A 21,812-nucleotide genomic window follows, 5' to 3' on the forward strand; every position below is an offset into this window, starting at 1 on the left:
CATTGCCTCAGTGCTGCGTTTTACTGTTTTAAAAAGTTTATTTTGGTTTATATTAGGGACACCTGCATCTCGGCATCAGCCAACGCTTTGTTTCTTGAGCTCAAGCTCCTTCAAAGAAGTGGCGGCACGCTTCCTGTCCCGTTCTTTCCTTAGTGCGTAGGTCCTTTCTGTTCTCGTCCTCCTTTCAATGCACGCTTGCCCAACGGACCATTTGAAGCAACCTCTTGGTCAGTTGTACAGTCATCATCCAATATTTCAGACTCTGTAGGGGCCACGTAAACGCCCAAAAAATGAGGCAGTCGGGAAAAAAATGAGTGCATGTCTTTCAGTGCCCTTAAGGGCTAAACTCACCACAGGCACATCCAAAAAAGCTCTGAAGGGCCTGCCAGCACACTTAATATGCATTCTGGTGCTCGTACTGTGACAGGAGATGGCAGGCGCACGTGTGTATAATGAAGGAATACATACTGTTTTCCGTGACAATTGCCTCTGCACATGCTTGTTATGCTTCACCACAATACTTACACATGCTTCACCATGTAACATTGCTGTATTGAGGCGACGCTGACTTTTGGGAATCACCATTATGCAACATGCTGTGCATTCTGAGCTTCGAAGCCATTCGCGAGAACCACAAAGATGGAGTCGGTGCTACTGTTGACAGGGGCGAATTCTTTCAATGAAAAACACTGCACAGAATGGCAAGAAGCTTAATAGAAAACGTGGAAGCAGCTAGGTTTAGCGTTGCTACGCTGGTGGTATGGCTGCCAGTGGATCTGCGTGCGAGAGCGCCGTTTGAGAGGGTGCGGTAGCCAAAATGGTGGCTGTGATTAACGCCATTTCGGACCCGTGGTCACGGCAAGAAGTTAGGAAAATCGGATGGTGAAGTGTTCTTGCACCCGAAATTTCAGATGTTCATATACATTGACTCTATCGGGTACGCGGTGGTGCCGCGAAGCCGTTCTGTCAGGTGTCCGGAAAGTCGGTCGTAGAATGTACATTGGCAACTCCTCCAGCCGACGAAACAGCAACAAAGGCAATTCGTTGTGATTCCTCTTTGTTAGGTATAAACCCCATACAATTGATCTTGCGTGCGACAGCAACAAGCGATGTGATGTAGATGGCTATCATGTTCCCATGCGAGCGATGTTTATGAGCAACGTCTCCCAGGTGTTGCTGGTATGAAGGCAGCAACAATGCATTGAAATTAGCAAAATTAGAAACTAGCGTGACGTGTCCTTTATTAATTTAAGTTGATGTATTTTGTTGTAAAAGGCAGCATAAAATATTTCTCAAGGTCTTGCAGTAGATTCTTATCTGTGTACGTATAAAACTTCCATCGTTTGCTCGTTCCGTGCGACAGTCGGTTGTATTTGAGTGATGTACATCCATTTCCAGCTTCACGCTACTGGCTAGTTGTACATAGCACTTCTGGGCAACGAGTGGTGAATTCTAGATTTCCAAAACTGAGCGATCGAGCAACAAGACCGAGCGATCTGTTCAAGTGACGGCTTGTTTCGTCGTTCATCGCCGTAGCGCACAAAATTGCTCTCATGGGGTTCAGCCTTTACACGAGCTAGCATTACCATGACTTTCGTTCCCTTTCAATAAAATTCCAGCCAATTTTCCCTGATAGAAGTGCGAATTCCCTGAGTTTTCCCTGAGTATTTCCAGACTATTCAAAATCCCTGAGTATCCCCAGTTTTCCCGGTTGGTAGACATCCTGAAATACCTCTGCAGCAGCACTTATAAACACAGTATTCTACACATTCTACACTTCTAAAGAGCTGGAAATATTCTAGCATTACAAGGTTAAAATGCATTCAAGACAGCAACATTTAGTAGTCAAGAGCGATTCAATTTACTTTAACCAATAACACAAAAATGGATGCGAAAAACAATGTTGCAAATTGTATCACCCAGCACGATTCCATGGCAGTTTGTAATGCGCAGCATGTTTTTTCACACACTGTTGAATATTGAGACAGTGTAATGACAGCTGGTCAGAGAGGTGTGCTAGAAAAGAAATGGTGTTTTTTAGTACACCCGTCCTTTAGTAAACTAGTAGATGTCAAACAAAAGCCCTGCACAACATATCAATGCATTTCATTTCTTGCTAGTCATCAAAGTGACACAATAATAGTATGTATGCAAAAAAATAGTATCTAACATTATTTGTAATATTATTAATCATTCAAAATATAGTTTAGTTACTAGACATGCAAGCACAAGTAGTGAACAAATATAAAGGAAAGCATTCCATTTACTGGAATGGGAGGAGTGGAAAGCATCAGTCCAGCCACTCCAGGATTGCTTTAAAAAGTTAAAAGAAGTGGAATTGCGATAATCTACACTATCTGGAATGGAGTGAGAATGGAAGGGCGGCTTCCTCTTTGCCACTCTTGATCGCAGACACAATGTTGGTGATTAAGCAGGTTAGAAACAACTACAGTAGTACATACATGTTGTAACAACAAAGAAATCGCCCACATTTAGCAAAGTAACACAGCCAAACTTTCAGCCACATAGTGTTTATTGTGCATATGCAGAATTGCCGTTGTCAGAATATGCAGCTCATGTACACATATTTTCATGGCTGCATAATGCATGTGCACTTAGGTGAAGGCATGGAATGGATGATGTTTATTTACAGAGCTGTTGACAAATGTAAGTGGCACCAAGCAGGTCAAGTAAATATTAGCACACACAGACTAATGTTATGCCACAAAGAAACATGGGAGAAGCACAGTTAATACCAATACAAATACAAGCATTCCAAGGCAAAATGATGACACAAAAGGCAGACACAAACATCACAAACACACATATAGCAAGCCAAGTCAACACTTTCGCTTACATAAATATTAAAGCATGCGGGAAGCTTGCCATATTTATCCTTTGGCGATTCTGAACCTTCATGGCACTAAACACACCAGAATACGATGACAAGCAGACTTTTTTGTGCTATACAAAGCAACAACCAGTGCATGCTTACATGCTTATTTTAAATACATCATGGCAAAGCTGTAACTGTGCTACTTCAGACATGATGGGCACAAAATATATTTTCAATGCTGGGTTTGTTATAAGCTGCCTGGTTTCACATTAGATGGCTTTGCAGTCAGCTGTTGACTTAGCACACTTTAATTAAAACCTTTATAAAAATCGTCATGTAACCACCTCTTAATGTTTATATTTCTTTACCAGCTGCAGAACACACAACAGTGCTAGCAAGCTGCCAAACAATGAAGACAGGAAGCACGTTTTGTTTGCCTCCAAAAGCACAGTGCAAACAGGAGCCAAGAGACATTGCCATTGCAATGCATGAGACCCACTGCAATCTGTGAGAACACATTTTTTGGAGTTATTCACGCCAACACGGACAGGAAGTTAACACACAACGGTCACAAACCACTCATAGTGTAACCAACTACTGTCACTTGTACTAAGCTGATATCAAAGATCAATTAGTTTGCACTTGCAGTACACACCTAAATGGTATTGTATCATATTATAAAAACAATGAAAGGCTAATGGACAAGTATGATTGCATTGTCAGCCATTGTCACAAGAATGTTTTGTTCCATGGCATGATGAATGTTGTACATATTCAATAAGAATTCTACCTGTCATGATAAAAATTTGTTTACTGGGTCAACATAACATCAGGTTTATGACAAAATTGCAGTTTATCATTTCTCACAATATAATTTTGAGCTGCTCACTCAATATCAAAGTGCTCACTGGTGTTAACTCAAGAGAAAACAGCAATTTCCTTTACTTTGGTAGAAAACATGAGGGTGTGAGTGGTCACAGTGCCCCTTCCGAGTTCAGAGAAGTGGGTACAAGCTAGCCTAATAGTGTCTAGTCTGCCATATGGCTCACGTTATAACCATCAAAAGCAGGTAGTTTAGAACAGTGTCAAACGCACTGGTGAAGTTAAGGGTGCAACATAACCAGCACAACTTCGCAGCTAGCTATTAAGGCACAAGCTAGCCCAACAAATGTCAACTGATGACGGCGCTGGGAAAGGAGGTGAGTGAGCTGCTTGGCAGTTAGGTGACCCTCAGCATGCCTATGGTGAAAAATGCTTTGCTGGCTTTGTGATGGCTAAAAACCTTGACAATGTAAAGACTTATGCAAATAATGCACCAACCTCATTGTGCACAACTTGGCTATCTGTTGTTTTGATACATGAACAAGCAGAGATCAAAAGCTCCAGTAGTGAAAACACTCAATTGCATTAAAACAGTTCTTTTGGTGTTTTCACTTGTCTTAACGCAAACTCAGTGTCTGAGAATTTCTGACAGTGATGTGCCTAGCACTCTACTCATTCAGAAAAATGTTCTCCAAAGGACAGGCCATTGCAACACTCATCCCACCACCAGATGTCACGACACTTTGTACAAAAAAGTTTTGAAGCTCCAGCAAGTCTGAAGCAAGTTTTAGGTGCTATTACAACTTCTTACTGATATGTTATTGAAAGTTACAAGTGTTGTAAAAGGTTGTAAAAAAACAGGCGAAGACAGGACAGAGCGAACAACACTGTACAAGTTCAAGTGTCATCTCATGTTCACTTTGCTATTACAGCTGCTTCTCTCTCTATCTTCATGAGTAAAAGCTACTTTGTGACATGATAGTTAATGATGAAAAATTTGACACCGAAGCATGACTGCACATATGAAGTAAGAAATGCTGTGTGTGTGTGTGAACACTTCCTTTCACTGGGATCCAATGATGAGCCAGATGCACTGACATTTATACTAAATTACTGTAAGGAAAAAGGCTTTAGTGTCTAAATCATAATCACCAGGTAGTTACTCTTTTATAATGTGCAGAGCACTGTTAAAAACAAAAATTATTATGCATGTTGAAATAGTGCTATATATTAGGTTACACTACCCACACCTCATTGTCATCGGCGTCAAGCCTGTTTCAGTGAAATGGTGCCTACATGCACTTGTGTGTGACAAATACAGTCATGTGCTGCCATCACATCTGGCTAACAAAGGTGCATTGTAATTAGACACAAAAAGCCGAAGCATGTCGTGCCATTGTAGCTACTGTGACATGCTCACCAAAAATTAATATTGGCAATACCAGAGTGTGTCAATTAAATAATTTATTTTCCATGCAAACACCATGACTGGTTTTTATTTGGACAGTAGTTGAGGGCAGTTGTCAATTACCTGCTACATAACTCTGCAGAAAAATAATGATAAAATGGACTGTGTAGAGCATAGGGCACAGAGCTCGACAGAATAAATATTTATGCAAGTAAGTCAGAGTCTGCATTAGAGTCAAAGGTGTGTTTTCCTCCTTTCTAACCATAAAAACTGGGTGTGCATTAGAATCAAAAGCACATCAGAATTAATCATCAGAATGTGGTTAACTCTAAAGCAAGCGTGGGAGTGATTGTGCAACACAGTTTAACTTTGATATGCCAAACCTCAATATAATGAAATCCTGTTTTAGTTGCAATGAATGCTAGGCATTCCAGGAATTTAGTGAAACAATCTTGTTCTGCGGCTGCAAATAAGTTCCCGTGCATAATATATCAGCCTTTGTGGCATGCAACAGAAAAGAACAGTGCCGAAAATGAGTTTATCATGTGTACATGTCGTTTTGTGTGCAAATATTGCTTACAGGTAGTGAAAAGCTGCAAACATTATGTAGATGATGGAATGCACAGCTTTGACATCTGCTATACCTGTGCAGAAAGTATACATGAAACACCCCTTTCAAGCTTTCATCATGTAACCATGCTTCTAAAGGCATTAGCAGCCATTTGGAATGAAAAAATGCCAACCAAAAGTGAGCTTACAGGCGCCTCAGCTATTACAAAATGATGGCTGTGACGGTGATCTTGGCCTTGCCACTCGCTACACTGCTGTAAACAAACAAAATGGCAGTCTAGTGTTGGCCATATACTAACTCCGTGATGTTGGTGGGCTTTGATGATATATGTGCACATACGGTGCCATATGACGGTGACCACTAGCAGTAGGCACAGTCTATGTGGAAGCTTTGTTCTTAACTCGATTCTTGTGGCTTTTTATTTAGGCATTCTTGAAGCTAATCTGTAGTAGTACAGATTAGCTTCAATATATAAACTATAAATATATAAATATATATATATATATATATATTTATATATATATATATAAACAAATATATACTACTAATAGTAGTATATATTTGTTATATGAAAAATATCAGTGTCATTCAGTCTGTAACTGCCACCACTGCATTATTTTCAGAACATTACAAAGAAAATCATTTGAAATAAAAACTTGGCTATGCCTGTTGATGTCCAAATGTCATCTACACTTAAAGACTTGTATTTTAGTAAACAAAAATGGTGTGTAGTGAATGCAAAAGACAACAACTCTAGGGAAACGTTTCAAGGCAAGCCCACAATGAAAATGCAGCTCAAAGAAAGATACAGAAGTTGTAAATATGTTTTTCTCAACAATGCAATGCCAAGTCATAATAAAATCTATGCGCTACACAGGATTTTCTTACAGCTGCTGAATGACTTGAGTGTCCGTATATTTATCATAGTATAAAACTCAATAGCAGGGCTCATCTACATTCAGAAGACGTTTTATTATTCTCGTCTTCAAAAACTGCACACATCAACTGCTGATACTGTTTTCCTTTTCAAGCTGGTGAAATGACAAATGTTCATCGTATGCAAAAAGTTATTAATACAGACATACATCCATGCAAGTGGCCTGTGCTGGTGCCAAACTTTTGGCGTTAAGCACTGTAAATGGTGCTGCACGAATGGCTCTTACTCAATGGCTTTTCTGCAAGCCAATAAACTTATGCTCACAGGCGTTGAATGCAGCATAACCTTCCTTTATACTGTGTATGAACATATCCTCATCGAGAGCAGCCGGAAGCTACACCTTCAGCATAAGCCATTACAAGAAAAACAGTGTCACATCTGTGAAACCAAGGATTGTGAGCTGCTTTTACAGAGCTTTGCAGTAGCACCTATGACTAGGAGCCATGTGTTGCCTAGTCTCACACTAGGTGCTACTACCTCACGCTGCGCGGCATCAAGAAGACATCGCCGATGCTTTCACTAGGCTGTGGCAGGGCGAGGCTACTCACGTTGAGGTTTGAACTGGAGGCTAGCCGCATACCATGTAGTGGTGAGGACTGGTTGGTTACGGATTTGAGAGGGCTGATGAATGTCGAGACAGCACGGCTTAACCGGTGTCGTGGTGTTGCCGCTCGCCGTGTGATGGACAGTGCCCGGGAAAGCTTCTCTCCTTTCTTGGCGGCATACCTGTAAGGAATGACAGATTTAGCAAGGACCTAGATCTGTGTACAAATGTGGGGGTCAGTTGTCCCATTAAAGAGACACTGAAACGATTTTGACAATTTTGTACAAACGTACTGAGCTGTTAGGGTAGGTCCTTCTGATCATTAAATTATGCATTTAAGTGCATTGCATAAAGTGTGCAATTTATTAAAATGTGTTAACAATTTGCATCGCTACTGATCACAGCGGCGTGGCTATCCTGAGTTTTCAGCTGCCCCCTCACAATTGAGGTAGTTAGCACAATTGACGTCTGTTAGACGAGCTATCTAATTAGCTACCAGATTGCATCATCAATCATTTTTTCAGGTTTATGGGGAAAAAATGTCCGTAATAATTGGAATGTTGGTTAATTTGCTTTTACTAAAAAAAGGTAAGAAAAACAGAACATACAATTACAATTTATCACAACACTCAAGCACTTCCGTCACATCGCAAATGTCGTCTGCTTGTGCTACAACTGCTCCGTATCACGAGGACCATGAAGGGCCTTACCAAGTAGTGGGCTTAAAATCAAGTGATTGGTGACATGTCAAGCTGTGACATGTCCCTCCACAAGGCAACGTATGAGCGTAGAGGCTGCAGCGCATCGGGCTGTCGGTATCCGATCAGCGCCAGCATCTACATGTTTGTGGCAGTCACTTTATGCAGGAGAATTATTACCATGATAGAGAGTTTTAGTATGTCCAGTATTCGGTTAAACGCAAGCACCAAAGGACTGGGCATTTTATCTGATAAGCAGAGGCGCAAACACAAACAGCCTGCAGGGCGCAGCCACCTAGTGGTACAGAGCTCAACCAAACAAACACAGAGCTAACACAGTCAACGTCCGATTTTTCTGACTCTCCAGGGGTTACAATAACGTCTGATAAATCAGGCAGTTCGACAAAACAAATGCATTCTTTTACTTCCCCCAAGGCCTCAAATCGCCACAGGCATGCCCATAATAGCTGCAAAGTCTTGCCAGTATATTAATTAGGTGTACTGCTCCTCTGTGACAAGAGACGGTGGGTGCAATCACGTATAATTAAGGAATACATAGTGTGTGCCGTGGGAACAAAGAGGGTCAACCAAGGGGTCCGATTTTTATTAATCATCCTATGAGAAGCCAACAAACAAAGACACCAAGGAAAACATAGAGGAAATTACTTGTACTTATGAATTGCATTAAAGAAATGATAAAGAATGGCAATGAAAGTGGATGAAAAAACTTGCTGCAGGTGGGGAACGAACCCACATACAGCTGAACAAAGTAAGGATAGTAGTTCTATCGGCTGTAAACATTCGTTTACTAACTAAATTAGCAAGCATGGTGTCACATGCGGACAGGCAACCATGAACTTGCCTACAAACTAAATTAACAAGAATGGTGTAACAAGACAGAGGCAGGCTAGTTGGTTTGACTTCATTGTGGAAAGTTTTGCACACATTGAACGAAGACAATAAAAGGACACAAAACGCCGCTGTTTTGTCAGTGAGTGTTCGTGGTCACTGAGAAAAATGTGTTCATGGTTGCCTGTCCGTGTGTGACATCATGCTTCATTGTGGAAAGTTTTGCGCACATTGAACGAAGACAAGAAAAGGGCACAAAGACCAGCCTTTGTGTCCTTTTCTTGTCTTCGTGCGATGTGCGTCTTTGTGTCCTTTTCTTCCCTTCGTTCAATGTGCGCAAAACTTTCCACAATGAAGCATGATGTCACACGCGGACAGGCAACCATGAACACATTTCTCTCAGTGACCATGGACACTCACTGACAAAACAGTGGCATGAGGAAGTGGGGCAGCAGTGACCGTATTGACCTTCGTGTTGCTTTTGGCATCAACGAGAACTAAGTGGCAGAAACACGGCCCACATGAGCCTATCAGCCTTTGGCGTACGTGCACTCTGTCCTTATCGCAGATCGCTTTCAAGATAATGCCCAGGTGGGTGGGCTCAACAGCACCATACGCAGCCGCTGTCACAGTAGATCTCCTCCCTGGTGCCTTGAGTGCGATGGAAGATGGTGCGCTTCCCCCCTGCTTTTCTCTTTTGTGCATGCGAGTCGAGCCACCACCCTTTCTTTTTTCTTAAATTATGAGGTGTCATGTGTCAAAACCAAAATATCATTATGAAGCCTGCTGTAGTGGGGGACTACGGGTTAATTTTGACCACCTGAGGTTCTTTAAGGTACATGGGTGTTTTTGCATTTTGTCCCCATCAAAATGTGGCCGCGGCGGCTGGGATTCGGTCCCGCAACCTTGGTCTTAGCAGTGCAACACCAAAGCCACTACGCCAACACGGGGGGTATTGAGCCACCATCCTCGGCTAACCCTCGCATGCTTTCACTCACACACACAGCATACGGTGCACGGCCACAATGTTATGGCACTGGACTTTATACAGAACATCACGGCGACAGCAGAAGGCGCCTGGAGTGTCCACATAAATGCTATAGAAATAAAACACGGCACCAAGCAGCAAGCAGTTTGGTAGCGAACGTCGAAGTAGCTAGACCTAGCATTGCCACGGTAGCCAGTGGATCTGCGTGTGAGAGAGCCGGTTCGAGGCGGCGAGATAATCGAAATGGCCACGGCAGTGGCTTCGATTATTGCCGTTTCAGAACTGCGGTCATGGCAAAAAATCTGCAAAATTGGATGGCAAAGGTATCTTGCATCTGAAATTTCAAATGTTCATATACATTTCACACTGTGGGGTACGTGCTGCGAAGGTGTCAGAATTATTGGGCATGTCCAGAAAATTGGTCGTTGACTGTAAAGCAGTAACCAAGCGTATTCTAATTTGCTGCTGTGTAACTTGTGTCAGGAGTGTAATCGTGAACACATCCTTTTAAATGTTTTTAATATTGGAGGCCGCTTAAGCTTTGCCTTTAAGAGTGGAACATGATAAATTTCAGATTCCTGAATGCTTGTTGCACTTTCCGGCAACCAGCACTTTTTTGTGGATGTGCGGAGCCGAGCGCGATGGTGTTGTTGCAAAGAAGTGAGTGAGCTGTGCTACTCGGAAAGGGGTTTGTGTTCGAGTTTCCGCGTAACAGAATTATGTTTTCTGGTATATTCAAATTAAACTCCGATGCTATAATGTCTGTAGATTGTGTCTAGATTGTGCATTACAGTTTTTCTAGCGTATTTTTCTTCGACGAATTCAATTAGTTCAGTAACACCTTGTGCCACTTGGATGGCCTGCGTGGATGTGGTTCTGACTGAATTTTCGCCATGTGACGTCCAACGCCGACATCGGAGTTTTCGCGACTCAGGGTCCTTAAAGCTATCGCATTAATATTAGGTCTCTGCTTGGCCAGTTAAGCTCTGCCCCACCAGGTGGCTGCACCATGCAGACTGCTCAGGCTGCTCACGTTTACACTAAAGCCCCGTTCAGCTCAGTGGTAGTAGTATGGAGGAGCTTTAGTTTATGCCTCCGCCAACCGTCAAAACATCCATCTTGCCTGTGGCTACCACAATACCGAACACACTTGACACCACGACAGAATGCTTGCAATGCACGCTGTTTGGATAGCTCTTGCGTGGGACCGGCAGCGGAAAGGTTGGAGAGGCTTCATACGCTGGCTATGCAACAACCGGAAGTAGACGACACGACGTCACAGCATGACGCAGAGCCGTGAAGGCTGAGCTAAGCCCTGATCACTCAGTGAACGAGTTCAAAAAATAAAAAGCATAGCTAGGGAGGAGGGTAATGTGTAATCATCCATAGCTCTCTTGATATGAGATGCTTCACTTAAATTCTGGCGCAAACATTTTGCTGTAGCTGTGCCCTACGTGTCTACAAAATTTGCCTAAACTGTTTTAGGGACCCTTTAAGAAGCTTTGTGGCCCCGTCCAATAATGTGGCTCGGCTCTGGAAGAAGTAAAATGCGCAGTGGTGTGTTGCTGCAAAGATGATGTAAGCTAGGTTTCTCTTGTGTATCACTGAGAGTGAGGATGCAAGCTAGCTGTTGTATACAAATGTTGAAAATTGCAAGAAATCATGGGGCAAGGCAAGAGAATTAACAACACAGTGCTATGTTGTTTCTTTTCGTCTTTTATATTATGATATTGCACTGTATTCAACTTCAGTGTGTCTAACACACATATGTGACCCACCATTTGTTAATAAAAAAAATTATATTTTCACACTCCTCCTTAAAAACAAAACACTTTTTGTTTAATATGAAGCTTTCAAAACAGCACAGATACATTACCAAAAGCAGGAAGCTGGGCATAAAATCTGTAGCATTCCAATCACAATACAACTCTCGTTGCAATGAACCCTGATAATCCGATAAAAATTTCGTTTTATCCGAAGTCTCTAATATCCGAAACACCTCACTTCAGAAAATTTTGTCGCAATGTCTTTACTAAAACTTTATTGCAAGAAGTGAGTGATGAACGTCCAAAGTAAAAAAAGTCGCACTTTCGCCCAACAGCCGAGGTATCAATTGCGATAGCAAATTAAGCAAGATAAGCGTGGCAGCAGCAGCGAGCGAACTGACCTTCGTGCTATCTCTTGTTTCAAAGCGAACTAAACCTTGAAAGCACAGTGCATACGAAGCTACCGGCACTGGGCACCCTTTATCCACATCGCAGATTGCTTTGAAGATGAGGCTCGCACGGGTGAGCACTTTGTCCACACCGCAGATTACTTTCAAGATACGGAGGCTGCGCCGTAAGCAGCAGCTGCCAGAGTAGAACCCCCCCACCATGCTTCGTGTGTAAAAGACTGTGCATTTCCACCCATCCAACCTTCCTCCCTCGCGTGCACGATATTGAGCTGCGATCGTCAGTTGACCCTCGCAAATCAGTTGTCAGCCCCTGTCGACATGGCAAAAGTATGTTTTATACACTCGATATTGAAAAAAATTGCTAATTTTGTTCGCTAAAGCTGATAGTCCGTTGTAGCGTGGTCCGTTAAAAGCGAACTTCTTTGCATTAATAAAATAGGTAGAATTAACTAAGGCTGAAATATGGTCGATTATATTCGAAAGTCTGTTGTACGCGGGTCCATTGTAATGAGCGTGGACTGTACCTCAATAATTTCATTTTGGTTTATTTGAAAATTCGTTTAATAAAATTTGTGCAGTCCCCTAATTTGCTATGCGAATTAAGCTGAATAATTTGAAAAGCCTACGCACATCCATACGAATAATTCGCGGTTTCCAGTTGCGGCCTCAGAGACCAACATGCCGCGACGCGATTCCAGCTTCACATATCTCGAATGTGATGTCAGGAATATGGCAGCCATGACGTGTTTGGCAGCCATGACATAATTATCTACGAAACTTGTGAATAGAAAAAAGTTCAGTATTTTGCTAATGTTAGCCCTACATTTGAATTAAACAGTTTATTTATATTCCCTAACAAAGAAGTCCAACAATGCTGCTCTTGAACAATATACACATGCAAATGTGTACTGGGATGAAGGTAAGAAATAACTATTGAGAAACATAGATAAAATGGCTTAAATAAAACTAGGTTTTTATATTTATCAGTCTTGTGACCAGTCAGCATTGTGGTAGGCAAAAAGTTTGCAATCTAGAAAACGTGACAAAGCAGGTGATTCCAAGAAAGTATGGAAGCTGTTTTCTCCAATGCTGTTCAGCTGTCAATGTGTTCCAAGATGCTGCAGCGTGTAGCATGAAAACAGTGACACTTACTTGAGTGCTTTTGCCAGGGTTGTCTGGAGGGAACTGGGGTCCAAGCCAAGCTCCTGTACAGACATCTTCTTCATGAAGGCAGACTGAAAAAAAGAATGTGGACGCACATCGCTCAGCTAAAGAGTAATCTGTCTTTGGTCTTCTGCTGTGTGTAATAGTGAAGCAATAAAAACATGAAGCACAAGCCTGTGCTCAGCAAGTTAACGCAGCAAGTATAATGAGACACTGGTGCAGTTCATTACCATGAAGGGCACTCACTGGTGCATGGTAATACTACATCGAAGTTCGTTAATTCAACTCTTACAGGGCTAACGAACTTGATCAAATTACCTCGTAGGTCAAATTAAATAACATAAAGAAGCAACATCAAACCAAACACCGCTGATTCATTTGGCAGTATTTGCCCAATTCTAACATGCCCCAATTCAAATGCGCGTCTGCTTTATGTGTGTCCAAAGTAGAAAACTAATGTAGAGATAACACTTAAGCTCCCAAAGTAAAAATATATTGCGCACCTGATTCTTTAGCAAGAACTATGGGCAAAGGTTCAAGCATTGAACAGGGATGGCTGGTTTCTTAAAGTCAGCTTTGCTGCAATACAGCCATGTGTCAAAGCTTGCAAACACCTTAAACACGGTTTCTGGCTTATTTTCATGGGGAAGAAAGACACACATTAGAATTGGGTAAATGCCATGATCAGACATTTTGCGCTACTGTTATTGCTTGAAAATATTTTTAGGGCAAGGTGAAAAGAGGCATTTTCGACAGGATATGATGTATGTTAAATACATTCACTGTCCTCTGAGCATTGCCGAGACTGATGCTGCCAGCAAAGAGGTCGCTATTGTGGTCACCACAGGGGTCACGCACGTGCATGCTGACTGATCACGTTTGAATTATCTGGTGAAGACCAATTTCAGGATTGAAATAACGGAAGTTTGGGCCCATAGAAATGCATGGGTGCCAGCTGGGACTGTCGGTCAGGATTGAATTAATAGAAAAATTGAATCAACTAGAGTCAAATTAACGAAAGGCTACTGTACTACATACTTGAGTCACTGTAGTTGTGAACTGTGACTTGTTTTACTACAAGCATTCTTTTTTTTTTTTCATTGCTTGGCCCCGACTTGAAGACAGCTTGTGAAGCATCGCTGAACAAAATGCTGCTCTGCATGCACCCTCCTGCTATGAGAAGGAGCTCACATGGTCTGGAACATTGTAGACTTTCCCCATGTGCTGGCACAAAGTGCACAGGAAATCCCTCCAGGGCGCCGATTGTTCTGCCACAAATGTGTACAGGTTCTCGCGTGGTTCCGTAGGCAGTCGCAGTACCAGACCAAATGCATCTTTCACATCTGCACAAGCAAACCCGTGGCAACATGAACTGTCAGCAATGAGATGAAAACAAGATCATGACAACAGGAACAAGCAATTCTTACCATTTCTATGCATAAAATCTGTTCGATACAGGGCTCTATGAATTGCTTTCAGTACAGCGAGCCAACTCCGCAATACCTTGGGGATCAGGTGGCCGCATAAAATTTTATGGTCACACTTCTACTGGCATGGTGCAAGACTCTTGCTCTGTGGTAGAAAAATTTCTGCACCGGATTCACTGGTACAGGTAGAGCAATCCTTATAGATTACAAGGTCACAGCTTCTAGCTCACCCCTTACCACAACCCCGAAATGTGATGTCAACATGATACAAAAAACACTGGCGGTACTTTGATTCTACTTCTTCCATCTGACCAGGTGGGCATTTCTTCACAAGAGTGATGACATTGTTCTGTCTATCACTGTGCACAGAAGTGCACTGGAGTTTTCAACTACATGGCACATGAGAAATGTGCACATGTGGTCAGGCAAGATAGGGACAAAAGATGCTTACGCGGCCCTTTGACTAGCCTCATCCTTCCAATAAAAAGCAGCAAGATACAAATAACACTGCAATGCATTACATTTGCACACTCCGATTCCATTTATTCTGCACAACAGCATTACTAGTGGCAGCCAGAAGCTGGGGCTATTCTTTGCGTTCTCAAGCAACCTTTGCACTTGTCGCAAAGATAAAGCTCTCCTTTTCTTTATCTTTGGTTTGTTACTAAGTGGTGCTGTTGGGCACATGGGTACATTGTAGGCCTGCAGTGTCAAGAAATGGGTTTAAGCACTGCTGACATGGCATTGTGTCACACATCCAGCACATCCAGCACATTTGCTGACAACAAGAAAGAAGACTGTTGTAGCTGCAGCCCTGAGAAGGACAGTGGAGGGGACAGAAGAGACATGTGACCACAAAGTGCATAGAATGCATTGGCAGAAATGCCTATTAAGGCTTTTTAAGAGGTCGCATTTGAACACCTGGCTATATAGTTTTGTATATGGTGCTCAAAATATATGCTATAAATACAAAATTATCTTCTTTGTTATGCATACTTGTTCTTAAGCTTAAATGTAAGCAAATATGAATAGTTACATTTCTCAATGTATGCTATACTTTTGCCCATTTCCGTTTTTCCTCATACCTTGGTCCTATCAGCTTTGGTTAAATTAAATTAAGTTCTGTGGCTTTATATGCTGAAACCACAATCTGATTATGAGGCACACCATAATGAGAATTTCACATGCAGGCGTTCTTGCATTTTGCCCCCACCAAAATGTCGCTGCCGGGATTTGATCCCGCGGCCTCCTCTTTAACAGCGCAACACCATAGACGCTAAGCCACCATGGCGGGTATCAGCCTTGATAAGGAGATCGATGTGATCACCTTTTTGTGCCTCTAAAAAGATTCACACACCACTTTTGTGAATTTTTCAGGAACGTGTGATGTCCATGCTAGCATTGGTGCATTCTTTGGAGGGTAAGATAATTTGGCCTGATGACTTCTAGCCAGAGATGCCTACAGCACTGTTTTGACTAAAGTGGCGCTCAACGCCCAAGTTTATGCATTGAAGATAGTTAAGCCCGCAAACTAGATCTGATAAGAGTGGCTGCCTAACCCCTTTCTAAACACACAAGTATATGAAAACATACTGCTAGCATCTTTTTTTTGGAAAGGTGGTGCGCTTTTGCACCAATGATTGCTTCTTTTACATGAGACGACAAATAGTAGCCTACTTTTATATAAAATATGCTTCATTTATACCAAAATGCATACCATAGTAATTTGTCCACAGTTGTAGTGGTGTAATGCAACTCTTATGCCCACTGGGTTGCTTCAAACCATCAGAGCAAAATGTGCATGCACTAGTAAGGGAAGACGGAATGGCTCAGTTTGTGTGTGATAAAAGCAAAGCATGTCCACATGCAGACACTCCATAATCTCTACAAATTAGGCCAAGTCACTAGACTTTGTTTAAGTAGTAGCTCGCACTAGAACGACAGAAAGCTGAGCTAGTTGGTAAGGATTCATTATGCAATAAAGGTGAGGCGTGCAGACAGGACACAAGTTAAGTGGACATCAAGAACGCCGACTATCAAATGAAGGGAGCACTGAGGCGAGAAAAAGACAACACAAAACTCATCTGCGCAAGCTCTGGAATGGTATCACCACGTATCAGTTGGGTACATGTGTACATGTGTACATGGTACATTCCGCTGCTACATTAGTAAGCGAGCAATTTAAACTTTATGGAGGAGGATTAAAGTTTACCAAGGAATTTCCTCAGCGACGCATAATTTAGTTTCTAGAAATTCGAACAAAATTACGTTCGTTGGCAGTACTCCCCAAGATCTTCGAAGCCGTTGTTAAACTTTCAATCCAAGCATTCCAAAGTAGTAAAAAATGGAATTGCCATGTTGTGCCTTAAGTTTTCTCTCACCAGATCCTGCATGCACAAAATGAGCGCCAGTTTTAATGTGCAGGTCCGGCGCCTAATAGAAGCAGGTTATCCTAGTGTAGCAGTGGCCACTGTGGCTGAACGCCTAAAGAAGTCGGTTTCGAGGGGGACGGACATGATTACAGAAAGCAGTAATAGCAAACAAAGAGTAGTAGCTATTCCATACATTCATTTAATATTGCACAGGCTTAAAAAAGTTGCAAGTAGATATGATGTTAATGTTGCTTTCACCGCTCCCAATAAGCTAGGTAAGAGATGCACTGCCATGCAGAGGAAAAAGGAGCAGGTAAAAGGCAGAAAAAGAACAGATATGTGTCCAGTGAAGCGCAATAAGAACAACAGTTTTACTGAATGTCATGTGGATGTGGTTTATAAAGTACCCTTTAGCTGTGGCCAGTTCTACGTAGGGCAAACAGGGTGGTGTATCAATCAGAGGCTAATGGAACATAAAAGGTCGTTAAACGGTGGATCGCCTTCTAATCTTTCCCTACATTGCCAAGATTGTAACTGCATGCCAAAGTTAGATGAATGCGCAATATTGTACAGGCGTAAGAATGAAGTATACGCATCTTATGGTAGAGGCATGGCATATCTATAAGGGTGGAAGTGCATGCGTAAGTCAGCCTTTGATTACTTTACATAAGGAAGAGATTAAGTGCCTTAACAGTTATCTCTCACGTAGACCGGCACATGTACCCGACTGACACGTGCTGATACCATTCCAGAGCATGCGCAGATGAGTTTTGTTAGATGAATGCGTTAGATGAATGCGTGATATTGTACAGGCACAAGAATGAAGATACGCGTTTTATGGTAAAAAAAAAAATTAAATTATGGGGTTTTACGTGCCAAAACCACTTTCTGATTATGAGGCGTAGTGGAGCGTAGTGGAGGACGAAGCGTAGTGGAAGACTCTGAAAATTTCTGCCACCTGGGGTTCTTTAACGTGCACCTAAATGCAAGTACACGGGCGTTTTCATATTTCGCCACGTCTTATGGTAGAGGCATGGCATATCTGTAATGGTAAAAGTGGGTGCGTGAGTCAACCTTTGATTACTTTACATAAGGAAGAGATTAAGTGCCTTAACAGCTATCTCTCATATAGACCGACACATGTACCCAACTGACACGTGGCGATACCATTCCAGAGCTTGCGCAGATGAGTTTTGTGTCTTCTTTCTTTTTTCGCCTCAGTGCTCCCTTCAGTTGATAGTCGGCGTTCGTGTTGTCCACTTCTCTTCCCTTGTGTCCTGTCTGCAAGCCTCACCTTTATTGCAGCGTGCACTATGTGGCGTTTTCTCCTTTATGAGTGCGAAATTGCACTTTAATGCACTAAGAGTCAAATTTTAATGATTAAAATTTAATAGCAACACGTAGCCATCTTAACAAAATCAAACAGATGGACAGAATTATCAAAGTACAAGCTAAAATTGGTGAGAATAGCGATTTTATCCATCAAAAAAGAATGAAAGAAAATGCATACATCTACAAAGTTTACTTTAACATACAGTTAAACCTCAATATAACGAAGTAGGCAAAATCGGCAACTTGATTTGTTATATCGAAATTTAGTTGTATTGAAATTCGAGCTTTTATGCAAATAAGCACAGTCACCGATCTATTTTTCTTGCATGGGAAAGGGGCTGCAGAATTTTATGAATTATCGGGTAATCAAGAAAAGCAAGTTTGAATGAGATAACAATTCATTTTGATGAATTTGGGAGTCGTTGACGAATGATACGGTTTCATGCCACGTCGACAACATCTTCACATCGGTGGTTCGAATTAGGCGAAGCCAGCCACACTTTCACATGCACTCCGCCCGCTACACTTTACATAATATGGATAAATAAAAAAAAAGTAATTTCCCTGCACCTCTGCTGCTCTGACAATAACATGTCTACGTTCCACAAGCATCTATAACATAACAGAACTAAATTTTAACAGAAAGAAACAAAGTAGGACATTCTTGATTCCCAGACACAAAAGAAAAGGGGTAAACAAGCACTAAATCTGCACTACTCCTGAGACTATGAATGAATCACACCAGTATTACACGCAATGGCAGATATGGAAAGGAAAATTGATTTTATCATGTTTGCATATCATTCCAGCGTGACAGTAAAGCTTTGGAAGATGGGCTAGTTGGTATGCATGCATGATTATGACCGATATACCCGAGAATGTGGATGATGGTGCTTGACCACATACTTCAGCGCAACGGTAATAATTAAGGGCATGCCAATAATCAAATATCACCAAATCGAATAGTGGACATTAAAATAACTGTATTCGTGAATCGAATATCCAATATCTGATTTTTCTAATATTCAATATATTCAGTGTAGAGACACATGCAGTGCCACATATTGCGTGTGCCATGGAGCCCCTTGTCCTCGATGCTTCTCAAGTGAGAAGTTAACTTCGTACAAGGTTTGTCCATGTCGGCAGAACTGATTGAAAATGATCATGTGATGCAGACAGAGGGAATGGCCACACAAAAGCAATGCATATTTCATAAAGTGAAAATGCATGTGCGAAGATAAGGCTGCTTAGCAACCAACAGGAATGTAAGTTGTGTTGGATACGTGGTGACGAACTTCATGGCACTTACCATGGACAATTCGGCAATGGACCCGTGCCTCTTACACATGTGGGAAGCATGCCACAGTATGATGAATAGATGCCAAAGGCAGTGGCACGACCGTAAGCTAAAAATTCAGATCACAATGCTAACGCACGAGGCAGAGCGTTACGCAGAGCAACTTGCATGACAGAACTGGGGACCAGTTCTGTAACTCCCTCCAAGGAACCCTGGGCACTGCGAAGACGTGGGCCATACTCAGACATCTAGATCTGACCCAGAGCAAGAAAGAAAGCAAGCACACTATCAGCTAATGTGTGCCCTACAAAGTAGATTACATTGGCAAGCCTATACTCGGTGCACAGCCTACAGCTGACTACTCTGGATTGGAAAACAGTGAGCTCGACCGGGACATAACGTGTTTTGAGCTGACGTGCGCGATTGCAAGCCTCACTCCAAGCACCACTCCAGGCAAGGGCGGAATCACCAACAAGTTGCAACGTAACCAGGATGATGCAACCGTGCAGGCAATACTTGGACTATTCAATATACACTGGAGTAGAGGGACCTTGCCCACTGGAATTTAAGCATGCTGAGATTACGCCGATACCAAAGCTGGGAAAAACGCCCTGCCTGGAGAACCTACGACCCATTTTGCTCACGCCTTGCCTCTGCAAACTGATGGAATGTGTGATCTTAGACAGGCTATAGATGCATATCGAATAACATCAACTGATGCCGAACACAATGTTTGGTTTTCGGCCCAACTTGTCAGTGCAAGATGTGCTTCTGCAGTTCAAAGAGGAAGTGCTGAATGCAGCAACATCGTGCTGCCCGAAAGCAATTCTTGCACTAGACCTTAAGGGGGCCTTTGAAATGTGGGGCACGAAGCCATACTAGCAAATATCAGTGATACGAATTGCAGCTGAAGAACTTACAACTACCTGAGGGCTTTCCTCACAGATCATACAGCCACAATAGGACTGGGAAATATGAGGTCACAGCGAGTACACACACCTAATAGAGGGACGCCACAAGGAGCAGCGCTGTCACCGACACTTTTCAACGTGGCCATGATGAAACTCCCAGCCCAACTCGAGAAAATACCGGGGATCAGACATGCCTTGTATACAGACGACATCACGATATGGACGGTGAGAGGTTCCATAGGAGAACAACAAGAGGAATTGCAGGAGGCAGTGGATGTCGTAGCGAGATACACGGAGACATGCAGGCTGCAATGCGTGCCGGAGAAGCCGGAGCTCCTCATAATCGAGAAGCGCTCAAGAGGGCGATCAACAACTCAGGCAGCAACCATCCACCTGCGAATAGGTCCTAGAGAAATCCCCAAGCTGGACAGACTTCGTATCCTCTGCCCACACTTACAAAAGGACGGGGGCGGAGGATATGCCATGCAGAAGTTACAACACACGATCATGCAGGTCTTGCGCATGATGCAACGAATGACCAGCAGGAAGAGGGGGCCTAAAGAACAGGACCTGATCCAACTAGTGCAGGTTCTGGTTGTGAGCCACATTGCATACTCGGCACCCTCTTTAAATTTCAGCAATGTGGAAGTGTAGGTACTTGACCAGCTGATACGCAAGGCGTATAAGCAAGCACTCGGACTGCCACTCCACTCGTAACGGTTACTTTTCGCCTCGAAGAGACAGGGGTGCACAACAACGCATGGGAAATTATAGAGGCCTACCTGGTAAACCAGGAGGAAAGGCTACAACGCACGACAGTGGGACACTGCATCTTGAAACGTCTTGGCAATTCCGTTTGGAAGACCAGTGCACTGATAAAAACCTCAACACGAATACAAGAAACTACCGTATTTACTCGCATATAACCCGCACCAAAAATTGAAAAAATGTGTTTAAAAAGTGGGGGTGCGGGTAATACGCGAATATTCCGGAGAAGGGGGGCTCGGCGGGTCGGCTTCACGGCAACGCGCGGCCTGCCGTGCAGAGTCCGCATCCCCATCGACATCAACGTGTGTTGATGTCGTTGTTGATGTCGTTGTGTTGATGTCGATGTTGATACGCTTTGTTCAGACGTTGATGGGCCTTGAGTAAGGTGCCGTTTCTTGTACGCCCAGTTTGCACAGTTCGCCAGCCTTGTCTAGGCATCATGAGTGTGTCTCGGCGGCAATCATTCACGGCGAAGGAGAAACTCAGGATCGTCGCCGCTGCTGAACAAATCGGCAACAGAGCTGCTGCGAGAAAGAACGATGTCGACGAATCTTGCATTCGCGACTGGCGGAAGAAAAAAGACTCTCTCGAAGCTGCGAACAAGGACAGGCGAGCGTTTCGCGGCCCGAAGACTGGCGCGTACCCTCACCTCGAGACGCAGCTTGCAAAATTCATCGAGGAGCAGAGGAGTCGTGGCCACGCTGTGTCTACA

General features: G+C 42.9%; 1 protein-coding gene across 2 annotated transcripts in view; it reads right to left on the reverse strand.

The window, feature by feature from the left end:
- Nucleotides 1-21,812, reverse strand: part of LOC135904760 (protein ECT2-like) — a 106,871-nt gene that overhangs the window by 8,176 nt on the left and 76,883 nt on the right. For both annotated transcript variants that reach the window (XM_065435743.2, XM_065435733.2), the window contains exons 18-20: nucleotides 14,185-14,336; nucleotides 12,982-13,064; nucleotides 7,123-7,300 (exon numbers count right to left, since the gene is read on the reverse strand). In XM_065435743.2, coding sequence (XP_065291815.2) covers nucleotides 7,123-7,300; nucleotides 12,982-13,064; nucleotides 14,185-14,336 — 413 coding nt within the window. The remainder of the gene's footprint in view (nucleotides 1-7,122; nucleotides 7,301-12,981; nucleotides 13,065-14,184; nucleotides 14,337-21,812) is intronic.

Source organism: Dermacentor albipictus, chromosome 1 (genome assembly GCF_038994185.2).
Source record: "Dermacentor albipictus isolate Rhodes 1998 colony chromosome 1, USDA_Dalb.pri_finalv2, whole genome shotgun sequence".
Lineage (NCBI taxonomy): Eukaryota > Metazoa > Arthropoda > Arachnida > Ixodida > Ixodidae > Dermacentor > Dermacentor albipictus.